Source organism: Nannospalax galili, unplaced genomic scaffold, assembly GCF_000622305.1.
Source record: "Nannospalax galili isolate Female #2095 unplaced genomic scaffold, S.galili_v1.0 scaffold709, whole genome shotgun sequence".
Taxonomy (NCBI): domain Eukaryota; kingdom Metazoa; phylum Chordata; class Mammalia; order Rodentia; family Spalacidae; genus Nannospalax; species Nannospalax galili.
Window position 1 is genome coordinate 2,595,534 of NW_008360314.1, and position 16,001 is coordinate 2,611,534.

A 16,001-nucleotide genomic window follows, 5' to 3' on the forward strand; every position below is an offset into this window, starting at 1 on the left:
CTCTTTGATTGTGAATTACACATATTTATAAAATGCACAGGATACTTAAGCTAAGTTAAAGTGTCCATGAATAAAATTTGTTCTGCATTTTACTTCTTGTTAATTTTATTCTGTATTAATTTTGCCTATAATTCTTTGATAGTAAATGAAACTTTTGATCATGGAGAACTATACTTTATTCATTAAAAACAATAGATTACAGTGCATCAATGCAAAGAACCACATGCTTACAAATCTACTCTCAGAGAACTGGAAAGTAAAATTGGAAGCAGTGTTCTAAATATAATAACCATATAATTTGTGGTTATATCAGGGAAAATAAGCAATAAACAAGGATTATCATACAGCTATTACCCATATCCCTAAATGAGGCATTTTTTCCAACTTCATCTTACAATAAGTAGTGCTTTGGACATAGAAAAATAAGTAGTGCTTTGGACATAGAAAAATAAGCTGTGTAAACTGATTGAAATTTTATTTTAAAATTCCTTAGAAAGCATTGGGATTAAAAGCCTATTGAATCAGTAGATATTTAAATATTAAAAATAAACTTGGTTTAAGTTTTCAGATAAATAAATGTACAAATAAATGACAAACTTGACTAGAAAAATTCCAACAAAAAGATTTATTAACAGATGCAAAATCCCAAATGGTAGGTTAACACTTCCTGGACATTTAAATGTTGCCCAAACTAACAGTGTCAATAAAATAAAATGATTCTACAAGTTTATGTTTCTTTGGGTTTTTCAAAGACATTTTCATATTACTACTGTGGAAATAAAATTAAGTTTGTGCTCACAAATTTAGCATTCCACTTATATATTACAAGAGCATCTTTAAATCTTCAATATTATTGAAATTTTATATAAGCTGTATAAAATATACCACATTAAGCAAATGAAGAAAAACATTTGATTATGATGTCTAACTATAACATGGACTTTCTGAATTTGAAAAATTATTGCGATGCAGATATGATTTTATGTAATAAAGTTCTATATGTAAAGTAATAACTTGCTTAAACAAACCTACTAATTTCTTATTTTACTTTTTTAACATTGAGACTCGATGCATAATATCTTAGCAAAAAGTTGATTATTAAACTCTATAAATTTGAAAATTTACTGATTGAAAATTATATCTTCACCCACCTGTCTCTCATCTATAAACATAATTATAAGTTAATAAAATTATATTCTGACCTGGGGTTGTAGCTCATCAGTAGAGCACTGGCCTGACATCCACAAGGCCCTGAGTTCTTTCTTCAGTAATAAAAAAAGAGATAAAAAAGAAAAGAAGAAATTTCTATTCTATTTTGTCAACATTATCATAAAGGCCTTTAAATAATGTTCAATGGTCAGCCTGCTAATAACATAATGAATGCATAGTTGTCAGCTCATAAGAATTTATGCCATCCCCAAGGAAGCTCATCTACCTGATCAGACAGTGATTTCCTTTCATTATTTACATTAACATAGATATTAGGATAATGTCATTTAACACAAGCATACTTTCTATGTAATGTTGTCTTATATATTAATATAAAACATGTGTGTAAAGCACCTTTATAAAGCATCCTGTCTCCAAAGAAGCACCGTATAGAAAAGGTATAGAACAAAATTTAATTTCAATTCTGACCTTGGTCTTTTACCTTGTGAAACAGTTGTGACTGGTTTCCTTACCAACATCTAGAAGAGTAGGTACAAAAACAATTTAGCGGGAAAAATAGGGTAGGTAGAGTTCCAAAACTCTGGTGAATTATATGATACAAAGATTGAAATAAAAGTTCTTTCTTGAGTAAAGATGTCCAGAAAAGACAAGGAATGGAGTCTTTCAGCATAAATCTGGCTAAGATGGAGCAGCGGGAATGGCAGAGAACTGTCAGTGTTAGGACAACCTCCAGTTCCTAAAAACACTTCTAAATTCTGCAAGGGGACTACACATAGAAAGGAAGAACTGTCAGAGTAAACTGTTCTCATGGATATTTTGAGAAAAGATTTTCTTGTTTTCTTTTTGTTTGTTTGTTTATTTGTTTTAGTTAAAATGTCCATGGAAACAGTGCATACTTCCAATATTCTGGACACTTTCCTAATCTTAGGTGATTTGTCATAAAAATCACCCTGTGTGATTCATATATCCCCATGGTATGGTTAAAAAAGTTTTCCCTCTCACATAATTAGCCACTGAAAAGCTGGTTATCTGAACCCTCCAGAAAGTAGCATTTTGATTGTCTTTAGCATTTAAAGGAAGAGAAGCAGTTTACTTTATGAATGCTGCAAAGTTGCTTCACCATGCCAGTGGAGATGTAGTCATATACCATCAGATGGCTCCAAGAAATGACAGTCTTTCAACTTTGATAAATTGACATATTTGTAGAAACAGTTCACAAATCAAGACACAAAAATCTTTAAGCAATCACAATAAAAATAAGAGCTAACCATTCTTGACTAGACCATAAAAAATGGCTGTGTTCATATATTGCCTTTTGAATTTCTGTAATTGGCAGAACTGGGGCCTCTTCAGTATGTGAGGTTCTTAAGACTAAAATTATGAACTAGCCACTAATTAGCTTAAAAACGTAGATTACAATTTAGACTGTGTAATATAATGACTATTTGGATTTCTCCCTTAAGCTTCTAATGAAATCTACAAACTGAAAATTTAAATCAAGCTTTCTATAATCAATTTTAAAAGACAGTTATGTTTTCTGTTTCTTGAGAGATAAGTAAGGAATCATCTGATACTAAACACCATTCCATTTCATAATGAACCACATGGCTTTGAGATAACCATAAGTTTTATTTAGTTTCACAAATACCTTTCATTTCTTTATCTCCATCTAGAACTTAGATTCTACCAGGTATGATCTCTAAGTGCCAGCGGTGTTAGGAGGGCTGGCTTTGTCCAAAATGCGAATCACAAGTTTTCCTTCATACAGTCCTATTTTGTGAGTCCTTTCTTTTCTCATTACACCCCCTCAGGTTTCTACAGCTTTAACACTTCATCCACCACTCTCTTTTCATGTACTCACTTCACAGATTTCTTAACTTAGGAATTTACATACTAAAATAATTCTCAAAAGTAGAGAAAATAACTACCAAAAACATTGTATTTATTATTGGGCCACCTCATTGCTCAGAAGACTAGAGATAATGGCAAGAATTCTATGTAAAATTAGAGATGAATTTATTTAGAAAGGCAGGAGATGGGAGCTATTCTTATGTTACTCCTGACCATTCCTTTACATGCACTCTTTTGGACTATGCAGGTGGAGCAGCAACCTCGCTTCTTAGCGTATTAAAAAGCAATGTCTTGGGATGTTATTGCAGTCAACATTTATTAAGAACCACTCAACTTCTACATTTGATTCCTCCTCCTTTTCAGTAATACCTTGAATTGCCAAGTAATGTGTTTAGCCCCATCCCTGTTTTACAGGTGAACCCATAACTGACATAAGCCATCTCATTCTTTCTGGCTATGATACTGTCTTACTGATAAATAAATAAGCCATTTTTGTTTCTTGTGTGAGAATAGCAAACTATCCACCAAGTTCCATTGGTTGTCTATCATGGGAATACATGGGGAGGAAGCAGCGTGAGAGTTAAGCCAAGAGTAGGGCAGTGGCTCCAACTCTGTGGAAGGGATCCAGAAACCGGCTTATACCCACCATTAATTCCAGATACAACATTAAAGCCCTGTGATACTTGATCTTGAAATTGTTCTGTTACATGATGCAAGAAATTCCCTTTTATACATAATCTAATTAAATTTGGTTTCCTAAAACATTTCTATTAAGAACATCCTCCAGGAAACACAGTATTTTTTCATAACAAATGAAGCAAGTTTAGTCAAATTTTATGAAGGTAGATACTCATGGTGGGAAGAGCATGGAGAAAGATCTGTGCCTACAGAAGTCATCATTAATGTGCTCAGGTCATGAGACCAGCTTAGAATCTGGGCTTTGGTCTTCGAGAGAAGGTTGGGTAGTTCACGTAAATGTCCTCTTTTTCCTCATCCATGGATTGGTTGGTAGAAGTGGGACTTCTGTAGTTGGTGACTACCTAAAAAGACCAGCAATAGAGCATTGTGACACAAAATTTCAGCAGCCAATGAAGGCATTCTACATAAATCTCCAAAGAAACCACAATATAATTTAAATTTCCATTACAAATAATTTTACAAACTGTTCCCTTTAATAATACAGAACTTCTGTTAGATATTACATTTTCAATTTACAAGACTCAGATTAGATGCAACATAAATTTAATGTAGATTACAGATTTTAACATTATGCTAAAGATTATCTATTCAGAGGTAAGATGCTTGCTATCCATGCAAAGTCTAGCATTGTGATGGTTTGAATGAAAATGTCTCCCATAGGCTCCAAGTGTTCAGAAATTTTGTCCCCAGATGATGGCGCTGTTTTGGGAGGTTTTAGAAGGTGTGGCTATCCTGGAGGAAGCACATCACTGGGGGTGGGCTCAGAGAGTTCTTAAGCCTTGCCAGATCTCCAGCTGTTTTCTTGCTTGCTTCCTGTGCCTGTGTGATGATGTGAAAGCTTCACTTCTGCTGCTCCTGCTCCAGCCACCTCCAGCCACCATGCCTCCTTGCCATGACAGACTGTAATTCCCCTGGAACCATATAATATTTTACCATAGTGGGTAAACACTAATAACTGCTGAATGAATGTCCTAATAAATATTTTTTATTTAAATATTTTTATTCTTTTTGATATTATGTCCATATAACAAAATAATAGTAGGAGGTTTATCCCTGGGACTTATGAGTTCCACAACTATGAGTTCTTAACTAGATTTACAGTATTAGGCACATATTGCTGACTGTGGAGTGGGTCTTAATCCTATCAGAAAGTGGTTTATTACTCCCATGAGCGGCACTACTGCACCAGCAGCCATCTTGCTGTGCCAGTCATTATTGTAGAGCTCACAGGGTACATTGCTCTATGAGACTGCTGATGACTTTTTTCAGTATGATAGCACCTTCCAGTATTTCATGAATGCTATGCAGTAGAAGAAAGCTTCCTGATCCTCACCAAGTTGATTTCTTGGTGTCCTATGATCAAAGTGTATGGTTTCTTCAACAATAGGGTCTTACCATCAAGTTCTGATGAGCAACCAAGAGCAATGGCAATAGTCTGTATTGTCTGGGGAAACTGGACATGTCTAATCAACAACTCAAGGGAGAGTAACCCGCACATGGTGCTGGGCTTTTGAAAAAAATATTTTATTTATTATTTTTATTTTATGTGTATGCGTGTAATTGCCTACATGTAGGTAAGTGCACCCATGTCATGCAATGCCTGCAGAGGACAGAAGAGAGTACAGACAGTTGTTAGCTGCCATGTGGGTTCTGGAATTTGAACCCCGGTCTTCTGCAAGAACAATGTTCTCATCCACTGAGCCATCTCTCCAGCCCCAGTGCTGGGCCATTTAATAAATAAAAGTCTTAAAGTACACAGTGTCTTAGCTTAAGAAAATAAGCAGCTAAGTATAATGAAAAGAAATGAGAGTGTGATCTTTTGATGAGTAATTCATCCTTATAGAGTAACATTGGCACTTATAAGAAGACAGTAAAAGGAAAACAGAAGTGCCTAGTTATTTACATAGCATGTGTAAAACACTCAATCAAATCAAGTAGGTCTGACATCTCTGCCTTTCACAGTACTAAGACTTTAACCATCTGTGATCATTGAAATGCACAATATCATTATTCTACAAAAGCCTAGAAGAACTCGATATCTAATAGAGAATTTAAAGCATATTTCTTTCCTCTACCAAAATTCATAATAATAAATTCACATTTGGATTGGCTTGGTGGACAAAGATCTCAATACAGAGAAAAGACTGAAATCTACATACTGTGGCTGACAGAGCATCATTGTATTGAGCACTCAAGTGACAGGTGAAGCAAGATGAAGGCTTCTTGGTACCAAGAGGCAACTCATGAGTCAGTCAGGGAAAAGAAACAATTTTTCAAAGAACAACATTTTAATAACAGAAAAAAACAAATTGATAAATTATTAATAAGTCCGAAGCACACATATTCGGTTACCAGGACTTTTTAGTATTTGACTTTTTTGCATTCAAAACTAAACTGCAAATAATTAAAGAGAAATTAACATAATTTTGGAGAGTGCTTGAGAAATTTTCTTAGTTCAGGCAACTATAACAGAATAGCACAGACTAAGTAGCTTAATTAAACAATAAACATTTATTTCTCACAGTTCTAGACTCTATAAAGTCCAAGGCCAAACATTGGGAAAGTTTGCTTCTTGATTTATAGATGATCATTTTCCTCCTGTGCCCAGGCTTTTCTTGCACAAAATAAATCAAAGAAGCTGGCTTTCAAATCTCTTCACAGCTCTTCTTATAAAGGCACTAATTCCATTTATGAGGACTCCACCCTTGTAACCAATCACATCTGCATGGTCCCACCATCACACTGAGGGCTGGAAGACTTCAACATGTAAATTTAGGGGGCACACAAGCATTCAATCCCCAACAATCTTTTTTAGTGAAACTTAATAAACATATGGTTTATGCTAAATAGAGATATATGACTCAACAATGGAGAAAAGGGACATGAAAAAAATTATGCCTCTCATCTGCAAAGTCAGAAGGAAGTTTCTACAGTTTTAATTAAGGAGTACAGCAAAATTGAGTGAGAGGGAAAATTTTATAGTTCATGACAATTGTGCAACACATAAGAAAGTTCTTTAGTTTGATAACCTAATTTGAGATTAATTAAAAATTAGTTCAAAGATAATAACAGGATTAAATATTATGCATTATGTCCTATGCACATTTTATGCTTCTGAGTCATTTATATAGTTTAATTTAATTTAACCCTCACAATAACCCATGACATAAAAATGTTATATACTATATCGGGTTGAATAGTTTCTTTCTATAAATTAATGTCCTTCCCAGAACATCATTATGTACTTTATTTGAAAAAAAAATCTTCATAGAAAAAGTATCAGGGGACTGGGAGGATGGCTTAGTGAGTAAAGCACTTGCTGGGAAAGCAGGAGAACAAGAGTTCAGATTGCCAGCACACACACTGTAGCAGGTCATGGAGGCATGCCTCTATAACCCCAGTGCTGGGGGCAAAGACAGGAAAACAGAGGGTCGCTGGCTAGCCAGCCTGCCAAAACCAGCAAGCTCCAGGTTCAATGAGACATTCCCTCTTTAAAAATAAGATGTATATATACAGAAGATACCCAACAGACCTCTGACTTCCACATATGCACAACACATATGGGTGAGTGCATCTGCATATGCACATGAATGCAAAATTAAATTTGGAGGGAATAAAGTTAATATTGAGTTGTAGGAGTGTAAGGAGAGTCATCCCTTAGTCCAATATAACCAGTGTCTTTAACAGAGCAGAGAAGATTAGACACACAGTCGAGGTACCATGTGAGGACAGGAGAGACTGAAAGGAGTGTCTGTAAGCCAAGGACTATGGAGAACTGCAGTGAGCCATCACAAGCTAAGGAAAAAGCACAAGACCAATTTCACCCAAGAAGGAACATGCATCTTTTTCAGACTTCAACACTCAAAATCATGAGAGAATGTATGTCTGCTGTTTTAAACTACCTACTTTACACAATATGTTCTGGCAGTCCTTAGAAGCTAATGTATATTTTGGAAATGTATAAGTGCTGACTGCAATTATAACAGTGTAATTGGTCCTACAATTTTCCCCATAAGTCCCCTGCCTCGGTTCCCTGAGTGACTGGATTATAGGCATGTAGTAATTGCTTTTATAATGCCAGTGACATTTTAAAAAAACTTAGTTCCAAAAATTATTAGTAAGAAAATTGTTAACAAAATAACTAATTCCTCAGATCTCTGGTGGTTGAATTGCAAGCAATAGTGTGGCCAATTTGTCAAAAGGAAAAAATAAACAACACTGATAACTAAAAATAAAGGAGCTTTTACAAGGTACTGACAAATCAGAAATGGGAAGGACAATCCTAAGCCACTCACCTTACTCTGTTTATCCCTGGACTCTTTAACTGGCATGCTTGCCTGTCTCCTTCTCCTTCTGGAATACAAATTCAGCAGAGATATTAAGACCCTACACTCAGTCACTAGAATCACCTCTACTGCTTGAATCCTTACCATGTCCCCAGGTAGCATGAGCTTAGTGGATGAGTAGTTGTGGCTACATACATATTCAATATTTAAGTGGCTTGAACTTCATTCCTTCTCCTAGTGTGATGGTTTGAGTGTCAACTTGATTTAGAGTCACCATGGAAACACACCACTGGATATGTCTATGAAGTTGTTTCCAGGAAAGTTTAACTGAAAAGTTTTCTTAAAAAGTCTCCAGGAAGTTTAAATGAGGAGAGAAGACTTATCTTGAACGTGGGCAGCACCATCCCATGGGCTATAGTCCAGAGCTGAATACAAAGGAGAAAACACAGCAGAAATCATTTCTCTTTGCTTCCTGACTTTGGATGCAACATGGAACTGTGAGTTAATATGGACTTTCCTTCTTTAAGGTTGCTTTTGCACTTTGTCATGGCAATGAGAAAACAATTTGCACTCACCTTCTCCACTGTGCTTAGAGATGGAGAGGACAACTATATGGCTCTCCATCCAAATTATTAACCTAATATTAGTCTCAGTTTAATTAATCTAATATTAACCACTAATGACAGTAGTTTTACTGAATATGTCTCATAGTGGATTACTATACAAATGGCTTGAAGTTTTCACAAATAATTTTGAGCTTAGAGATTTTGCACAATTAGAACTTCTTTTAACTGCCCAAACTGTAATGTATTATTGGATAACAATAATAATTCAGTTGTTAAAAATATTTTTAATTGTGTGTGTGTCTGTCTGTCTGTCTGTCTTTCTGTGTATATGCATGTGAGTTCAGGCACCTGTGAAAGCTATGGACTTCAGAGGACCCTGGAACTGGAGTTACAGGAGGCTGTAAGCTGCCTGATATGCATGCTGGGAACTGAACTTGGATCCTATGCAAGAGCAGTGTACCTTTTGAACTGCTGTGCTATCTGTCCAGAATTCATAATTAAGTTTTATAGTAATCTTCCAGACTTTATTCTAACCTATAAAGGTGGAGTGCTTTACTTAGATTTCATCAAAGCCCTAATATATTAACATGAACAGTAACTTGCACAGTATCACGCGGTACAGTAGCAGAAGTGTCAGAATGTAAACCCACAGCCCTCCCTCTTGACCCCTAGGCTTCCCCACTTCTGAGTCACTTGAACAAACAGATCATATGAAAACACAATATTCAACATACTGCCTAGAAAAGATGTAATTCTGAAGAAATCTTGAGAGAGTAAATACATGGGAAATAAGAAGAGGCAGCTGTAATAAAAGGTACAGAAGAGATAATCACAGTTGAGAACATAAAGCAAGCTACTATGGGCAATGGTGACCAGCTCTTTGTCATCTCCCTAGAGAAAAGATTCTAATTACAGAAGTAGATTCGGCACAAGAAAAGAGAATTTATGTGTTATTTGTGTGTTTTGAAGATAACATTGCAATTTCTTTATAGAAATCTTGAAAACAAGTCTTTCTCCAAAGAAAGGCTATTCAGTGATAGCTATTGATTCTAATAGTCTCTACCAGTTGCTTGGAAATTCTATTACATCAATACAACCTTACTTTAGTCTGTGTGTATTTATTTATTTATTATTTAAGTCAATTTATTTGCTTGTTCTTAATTTAACTATTCTTTCTCTGTATAAATGTATGATGTGCAAACAATTTTTTTAAGTTTATAAAAATTAACTTGTTTATTCCTCAAAGAAATCTATTATATGGCTGTTATTACTATCTTAGATGAGAAAACTAAGGCATAGTTCAATGATTTTGATCTTTTGTTAAATTGCTATTCATGAGAAATAAGCTTGTGTGTGTGTGTATGCACATAAGTGTATCTATATATACATAAATAAACCTAGAGCATATGACATAGTGAATAAAAGAGAGCGTGGGGTTTGGAGTTTAAGTCGTGCTGTGCTGAATGACTGGTCTCTCAAGATCAGTCTTCTTGTCTGTATAATAAGCAGTCCATTCTAAGTTGACAATTGCTCTGATTTGCCTAGGCGTCAAGTAACTTACCAGCATGAGACTCTTTTACAGTGTTGAAAAGAGGAACGTTCCAAGCAAATCAAGATACTTTATTTGATGAAAACGTCATTTAAGCAAATACTCCAATTGTGCAAATAAGTAGCTAATATTTTTCTCACTAAATACTAAATTTCATTTTACAAAGACAGGAGTCCATCTCAAGAATGTATTTTGGCCCCTTTCATGCTAAGGGGTACTCCTTCCTTCTGGCCATGATCACTCCCTATTACTGCCTCCTCTCTCCTCTAGATGAAACACAAGCACAAACTAGAAGCAAAGAAATTGCCTCCAAAGGCCCCAGCCTCACAGGTGACACAGGGCCTAGGGTCATTGCTAGAGCCTGGGTCATTTTTCAAAACTTTTCCATTTGAAGTAACAATCAAAACAGAGCAGTGACAAGGTAGGAGCAAGAAGCACTCTTTTCTTCTGTGCTATGATTATGCAGTCAAGCCCACTCATCCCTTTTATCACATTTAGCCAAGGGGGACAATGTACTCTCTAGTTCAATTAGCTATTCAGGTAAAAGTCATGCATTTTTCATGAAGCAAAGTCCATCATGTGCACCATCTGTGACCCTCCAGAGGTCTTGTCTGTCACTTACTCTCTCAGCCCTACTGCCTGTCCCCACGTACTTCTTCCTGTGGTCTCTGCCCTCTGCATTTTTTATCAACCAAAGTAAAGCTGTAGAGACCCCTCTGTGACACCAACACTTGTGATCCTTACTTCAATTTGGTAATTCCTATTCAGTGAAAGGCTTGAGGATAGCTCACGATGGAGGGAAAGGTAAGACTGCCCCATGTTTCCATTTCATTAGGCAGATGCTTATTGAATACACACTGTTTGGACATATTAGTACTAAATGCCATCAAAGCTAAAAAACGAATGACACAAAACCCTGGCATTATGAACATCATAGATACAGAAGAAGGGACAAGCACATGAGAAATTAAAATACAAAGCAAGACACAGGAATGGCAGATGAAGAGGACAAGACGACTCCAGATAGTGACATCATGTCTATTCGAAAGGACAGTGAAACAGGACAGACTTCCGGCTTGGGGAAAAGGGACAAGTGTCTTGCATGCTGAATGAGCACAGGATTGAAACCAAATTGGGGAAACTGCACTTTGGCAACAAAATTCCTCTCTTTTGAGAAGTGAGTTGGATGTGTTTGAAAAATAACAGTTCTTGTTTTACAGAATTAATCAGCATTCCAGGGAGTAGTAAAGTAGAAATTATGAAAGAGAATTAGGCTGAGGTCAGAAAGTAAGTCACCTTTAATGGATTATTCTGGTGCTTGGGGGAAGACAATAAAAGTGTCAATCAGAAGGATGGCATCACCAATCTTTTCATAAGAGGAGGCAGGGAAAATCAATAAGTTAGAAGAAGATGGGCCTGAGAGCAAAGGGATGAATTAGAAGATATGAAAATTAGGTGGCAGTAGAAGACACAGTAGTTAGGAAGTATACATGGAGATACAACATACACATTTACCCAGCAAACACATTAAGTGCCTATGTTTCTCCAGATAAGAAAAACATCAAAGTCTAAAGAGTAGTCCCTTCCTCCCTTGAGCAGATAACACTTCAGTTGGAACACAGTATATGAAATAATTCCAATCTAACATGATTAAAGTTTAAAAGTACAAGAAACACTCAACAAGTGGGTAGTGAGCATGGGAGCTCTAGAAGGAAAAGAAAAGCCAACCAAGAAAATACAGAACACTCCCTGTGTCAAAATGCAGAAAAAGGTAGGAAGCTTTGGCAGAGCCTAAACAGCTGCCCCTCTGGCCAAAGCCGCCTCTCTAGCTGTGTTCTTAGTCACCTTTAGTAAAAGTCCCTAGACAGCTTATTTCAGAAAATATACAACCACTTTAGACTCTGTTGACTTCCTACTGAAATGTGAACTCCATTACCTCTTGTTCAATACTTTGCCCAGTAAGTACTGATGAATGAATAAGCATCTCCCTTTCCCCTCTCCCTCTCCCTCTCTCCCTAAACACATATCACCCCCTCACCAGCAGCTTTCCCTGAAGTAGGAAGACAATGTAGAGACAGCACTAAGGAAGTTTCTGGAAAGCTATGGCACACTGACAACTCCACTAATTCTAAAATGAACAATTCCAACTTTGTCTCTAATATTACCATCCCTGCTTTTCCTTCCTTGTGTAGGAGTTGAAGTCAGAGAAATATATGTGAATCCTGAGTCAGCTTGATAAATGGTTAGGTTTTTCATAAAGAAACTTGAATGTTAGAATCATCCAGGGTAAAGAAGATTGGGGTAAGTTACTCTACTCACCTGTTATATAAAATAACAATGATGGTAATTAGGACTACAAACATCAATGAAGCGGTTCCTCCAACGATGAAGAGGATATGTTGTTTATTGGCTTTGCCTAGAAGAAAAAAATGTATAGTGGGAGTTAGGAGTTTAATTAACACCACCAAAAGATGGTGGGAAAATGAAGGAAGAGTGCATTAATCATGATAGAATAGCATTAACAATTAAAAACAAAGAATCAGATAAAAAGAATGGACAAAGAGAAAAGGCATTTTTTTCCTTAGAGCCTCTGATACTTAGGATGTATCACAGACTTTTATTACTTCCTTGATTAACTTGAGTGCAACAACTTAAGATGAGACAGAATATAAAAAGCACACACCAGACATGGGTGTTATTTCACAACACTAAGCTACTGATCATATGGGTGGGGATGAGAAAAATACTTCGAAGTAACACATTAATGAAGACTGCGTTTTGTGTCTGATACATTAAGTACATTCTACATACCAGAATTAAATTTTTTCTACTAAATTTGAATGAATGATAAGAAATAATCAAGGAGTACATGTACTGCAACTCACTCTACCACAGTACAGGACTCTGAACGGCCCCCCGCCCTGCCCCGCCCCCAAATGGTTGAGTTTTAGCTAACCAGCCTCCAGGCCCATCCTTTCCTTTCTCTGCTCAGGGGCCTCAGGTCTGTCAAGTAATGGCAAGGACAGCAGTTCTAGTTACATCACAGAGTTGAGCTGAGAATCTGAGTCAATATTTGAAAGAGTGATGAAATGCTACAAGAGAAATATCACCTCTGCAGGTGAGAAGAGGAGGTGAGAAACCACTGATTTTTTTCTCTGTCCTCCTGCCCATGGCTCCCTGCAAGCATCACACATCCCCATCCCCAGAGCACCTTATAATTTGAGAACACTGTCACTACATGCTGGCAAGAATTGGTTTGAAGTGAGATGTACCTGCTGTTTTTATTATCTCATGGGACAGCACATTTGCCAACCACACATACACATAGTTTCCTGTATGGGCAGAGATGCTGGTGCACTATCCTTCCCTCTTAAAATTGTGCTCCATGCTTGTGCTGCCATTCCCGGTCTGGAATCCAAAGGCAACCTGCAAAGCACATTTTTAATTCACCCCTGCCTTTATTATTTTAAAATCTCTTCCTTCCTAAGTCACAGTTCTACTGATTTTTATGACAAAAACTCAAAGTCTACCAAGTTGTTCTTTTTTTAATTGATTTTTTTGTGTGTGTGTATTTCATACAGAACATCCTAAACCATCTTATTCATCTATATACACATCCCAAATGGCAACCTCCTATAGCTCTCCCCTGATTGGAGCCCATATATCCCTGTTACAGTCCACTGTGTTAGTGTCCCAGCCGTTCCCCAGTGCTAGTCCATCTGCTGAATCTAGTCAGCCTATTTAGAGTTCCTTGTTTTAGGAAGATCAGCTCCTCCTCATCTAGCAGCAATCAGTTGCCAACATTTCTTTGGATAAGATTGGGGTCTTCTGTTCATTTTCCCATTTCTATGCCTGGTTACTGTCTGGGAGTCTCTTGAGCCACCCTGGCCAACAACTCAAAGGAAGGTAGCTCCTGTCTGCCATTGTTTCTTGTTACGTAGCCTTTAGCTACACACATGGACTCTGAAAGAATTATACTGATTATTTTAATCTTTGGCTATACTTTCCTTTTGGGTGTTTAAGACCACACAGTTGTCCCAGATTAACCAATTTATTTTTACTCTTAAGGTCATTTGAGGATCTGTTCCTCAGGGGTCACATGGGCTTGGGAGAAGCCCCTGGCTCCTATCTTTTATCAGTTCCATCTATGTGAAGATAAGTCAAAGGTCCTGCTTGACCATAGCTGGCTTCACTTGGAAGCATGGAGGAAATGTTCCTCTGTGTTGACCCTCCTCTATATAGACGGGGCACTTGTTTAAGTCCAGCTGGGGGGTCTCCATGGCCTCCTTGATCAAGAGGACAGGTGACCCACCACAGTTACAAGACATTTTGAGAGATGCTCATAGTCCACTGGAACTTAGTCAACCTTGGAGGGCAAGGAACAAAAACTATCCTTTAAGTCCCTCTGAACAGATTAGCACAGGCCTCAAAGTATGGCTTTTAAACATCCAAGAAGGTTAGTTCCACCAGTCTGGTACATGCACTACATAATAAAGCTTGGGAAAAACCAAACATTCTCTGATGAACCTTGACTAGACATATATTATGTTCCTTGAGCTAGCTGTACGTATAACTTGTCAGTAGGTTGTTGGACTGATATGGTTCTATTTTTTTTAAACTAGCTACGCATTATTTATCTATCTCATCATCTAACCCTTCACCGTGGTTTCCCCATTTTTCCCATTTCTTCCTTAATAATACCCTTCTCCTATGGTCTCTCCTCTCTTGAGCTCCTTCTTAACCTTGGGGATAAAGGGAAACAAGTTGTTCTTTTATAAGCCTCACTGAAAAAGGAAACTAAGGTAAATAATAGATGTTTTTAGTTTTTACAACTGTTTAAGCCTAATTCTATACATAGGGTTTTCTCTAGGTTGAGCTTATTTCCTTTAATACAACACTGCCAGACTCAACCAAGTCAGAAATGACAGTGTCTTATCTCTGTATAACTGAATTCCACCGTATCCATGCCTACACATGTTCTTTATCCATTCCTCCATTGATGGACACTTTGGTTGTTTCCATATGCTGACTATTGTAAATAGTGCTACATGAACACGGGGATGAAACTGTCTCTTCAAGACACTGGTCTCTGTTCCTTTGGATACACACCCAATAGAGAAGTCACCAGGTTCTGTGATATATCTACATTCAACTTTTAAGGACACTTCCTCCATATTGTTTTCCATAATGGCTGTGCTAATTTATAAGCAGCATACCTGGTTCCTTTTTTCTACATACTCATGAACATTTATCAGATCTTTTACTTTTTTTTAACTTTTTTTTACCTTTAAAAAAGATCTCCAATTCATTATTAAAATACACAGTTTCATACAGAAAAATTCATTTTCAATGCAATTGACATTAAGGTGTTTGCACACACGTTTCTAATCTCTTTATATCTGATTATTACTAGTGACAGTTAATTTCTGAGCTCCTTGGCATCTGAGCATGGATATAAAGTCATCAGGTAGATTTCAATGGAGATTTGACAAAATTAGGTGAGAATTCACGTGTTTGTTATATTAGTCTCTACATTTTTTGATGACTAAAGTATATGCTAATAGCAACAACAAAAGATCCTGTGACAAGAAGAAACCACTGCTCAGCTGATGCTATGATTGACAGAACGAGTTGGGGGAAGATACCAGCTTGTCATGGTTTCATTGCCATTTCTCTGGAGGATCTTTTTCCTTCCAAATAATTCAATAATTGCAATCCCATTATTCCTGAAGTAGGAGCATGCCTTAGGTAAGTGATCATAGTTCTATTATCCTGCGTATGAATCAATTCTCTAGCTTCTATTGCTTTATTGCTTTTCTCAGAAATATTATCTAATAATTTCATCATTTCACAGTTCATTTGCACCTGTACAGGAAATGA

At 36.8% G+C, this 16,001-nt stretch overlaps 1 protein-coding gene across 1 annotated transcript in view; it reads right to left on the bottom strand.

Annotated features, from left to right (window-relative positions):
* Nucleotides 1-755: 755 nt before the first annotated feature.
* The window catches only part of Cd226 (CD226 molecule), a 100,144-nt gene continuing 84,898 nt past the window's right edge, over nt 756-16,001 (bottom strand). The window contains exons 5-7 of the mRNA XM_008824929.2: nt 12,441-12,537; nt 8,016-8,073; nt 756-4,061 (exon numbers count right to left, since the gene is read on the bottom strand). Of these exons, the coding sequence (XP_008823151.1) occupies nt 3,948-4,061; nt 8,016-8,073; nt 12,441-12,537 (269 nt within the window). The 3' untranslated portion in view covers nt 756-3,947. The remainder of the gene's footprint in view (nt 4,062-8,015; nt 8,074-12,440; nt 12,538-16,001) is intronic.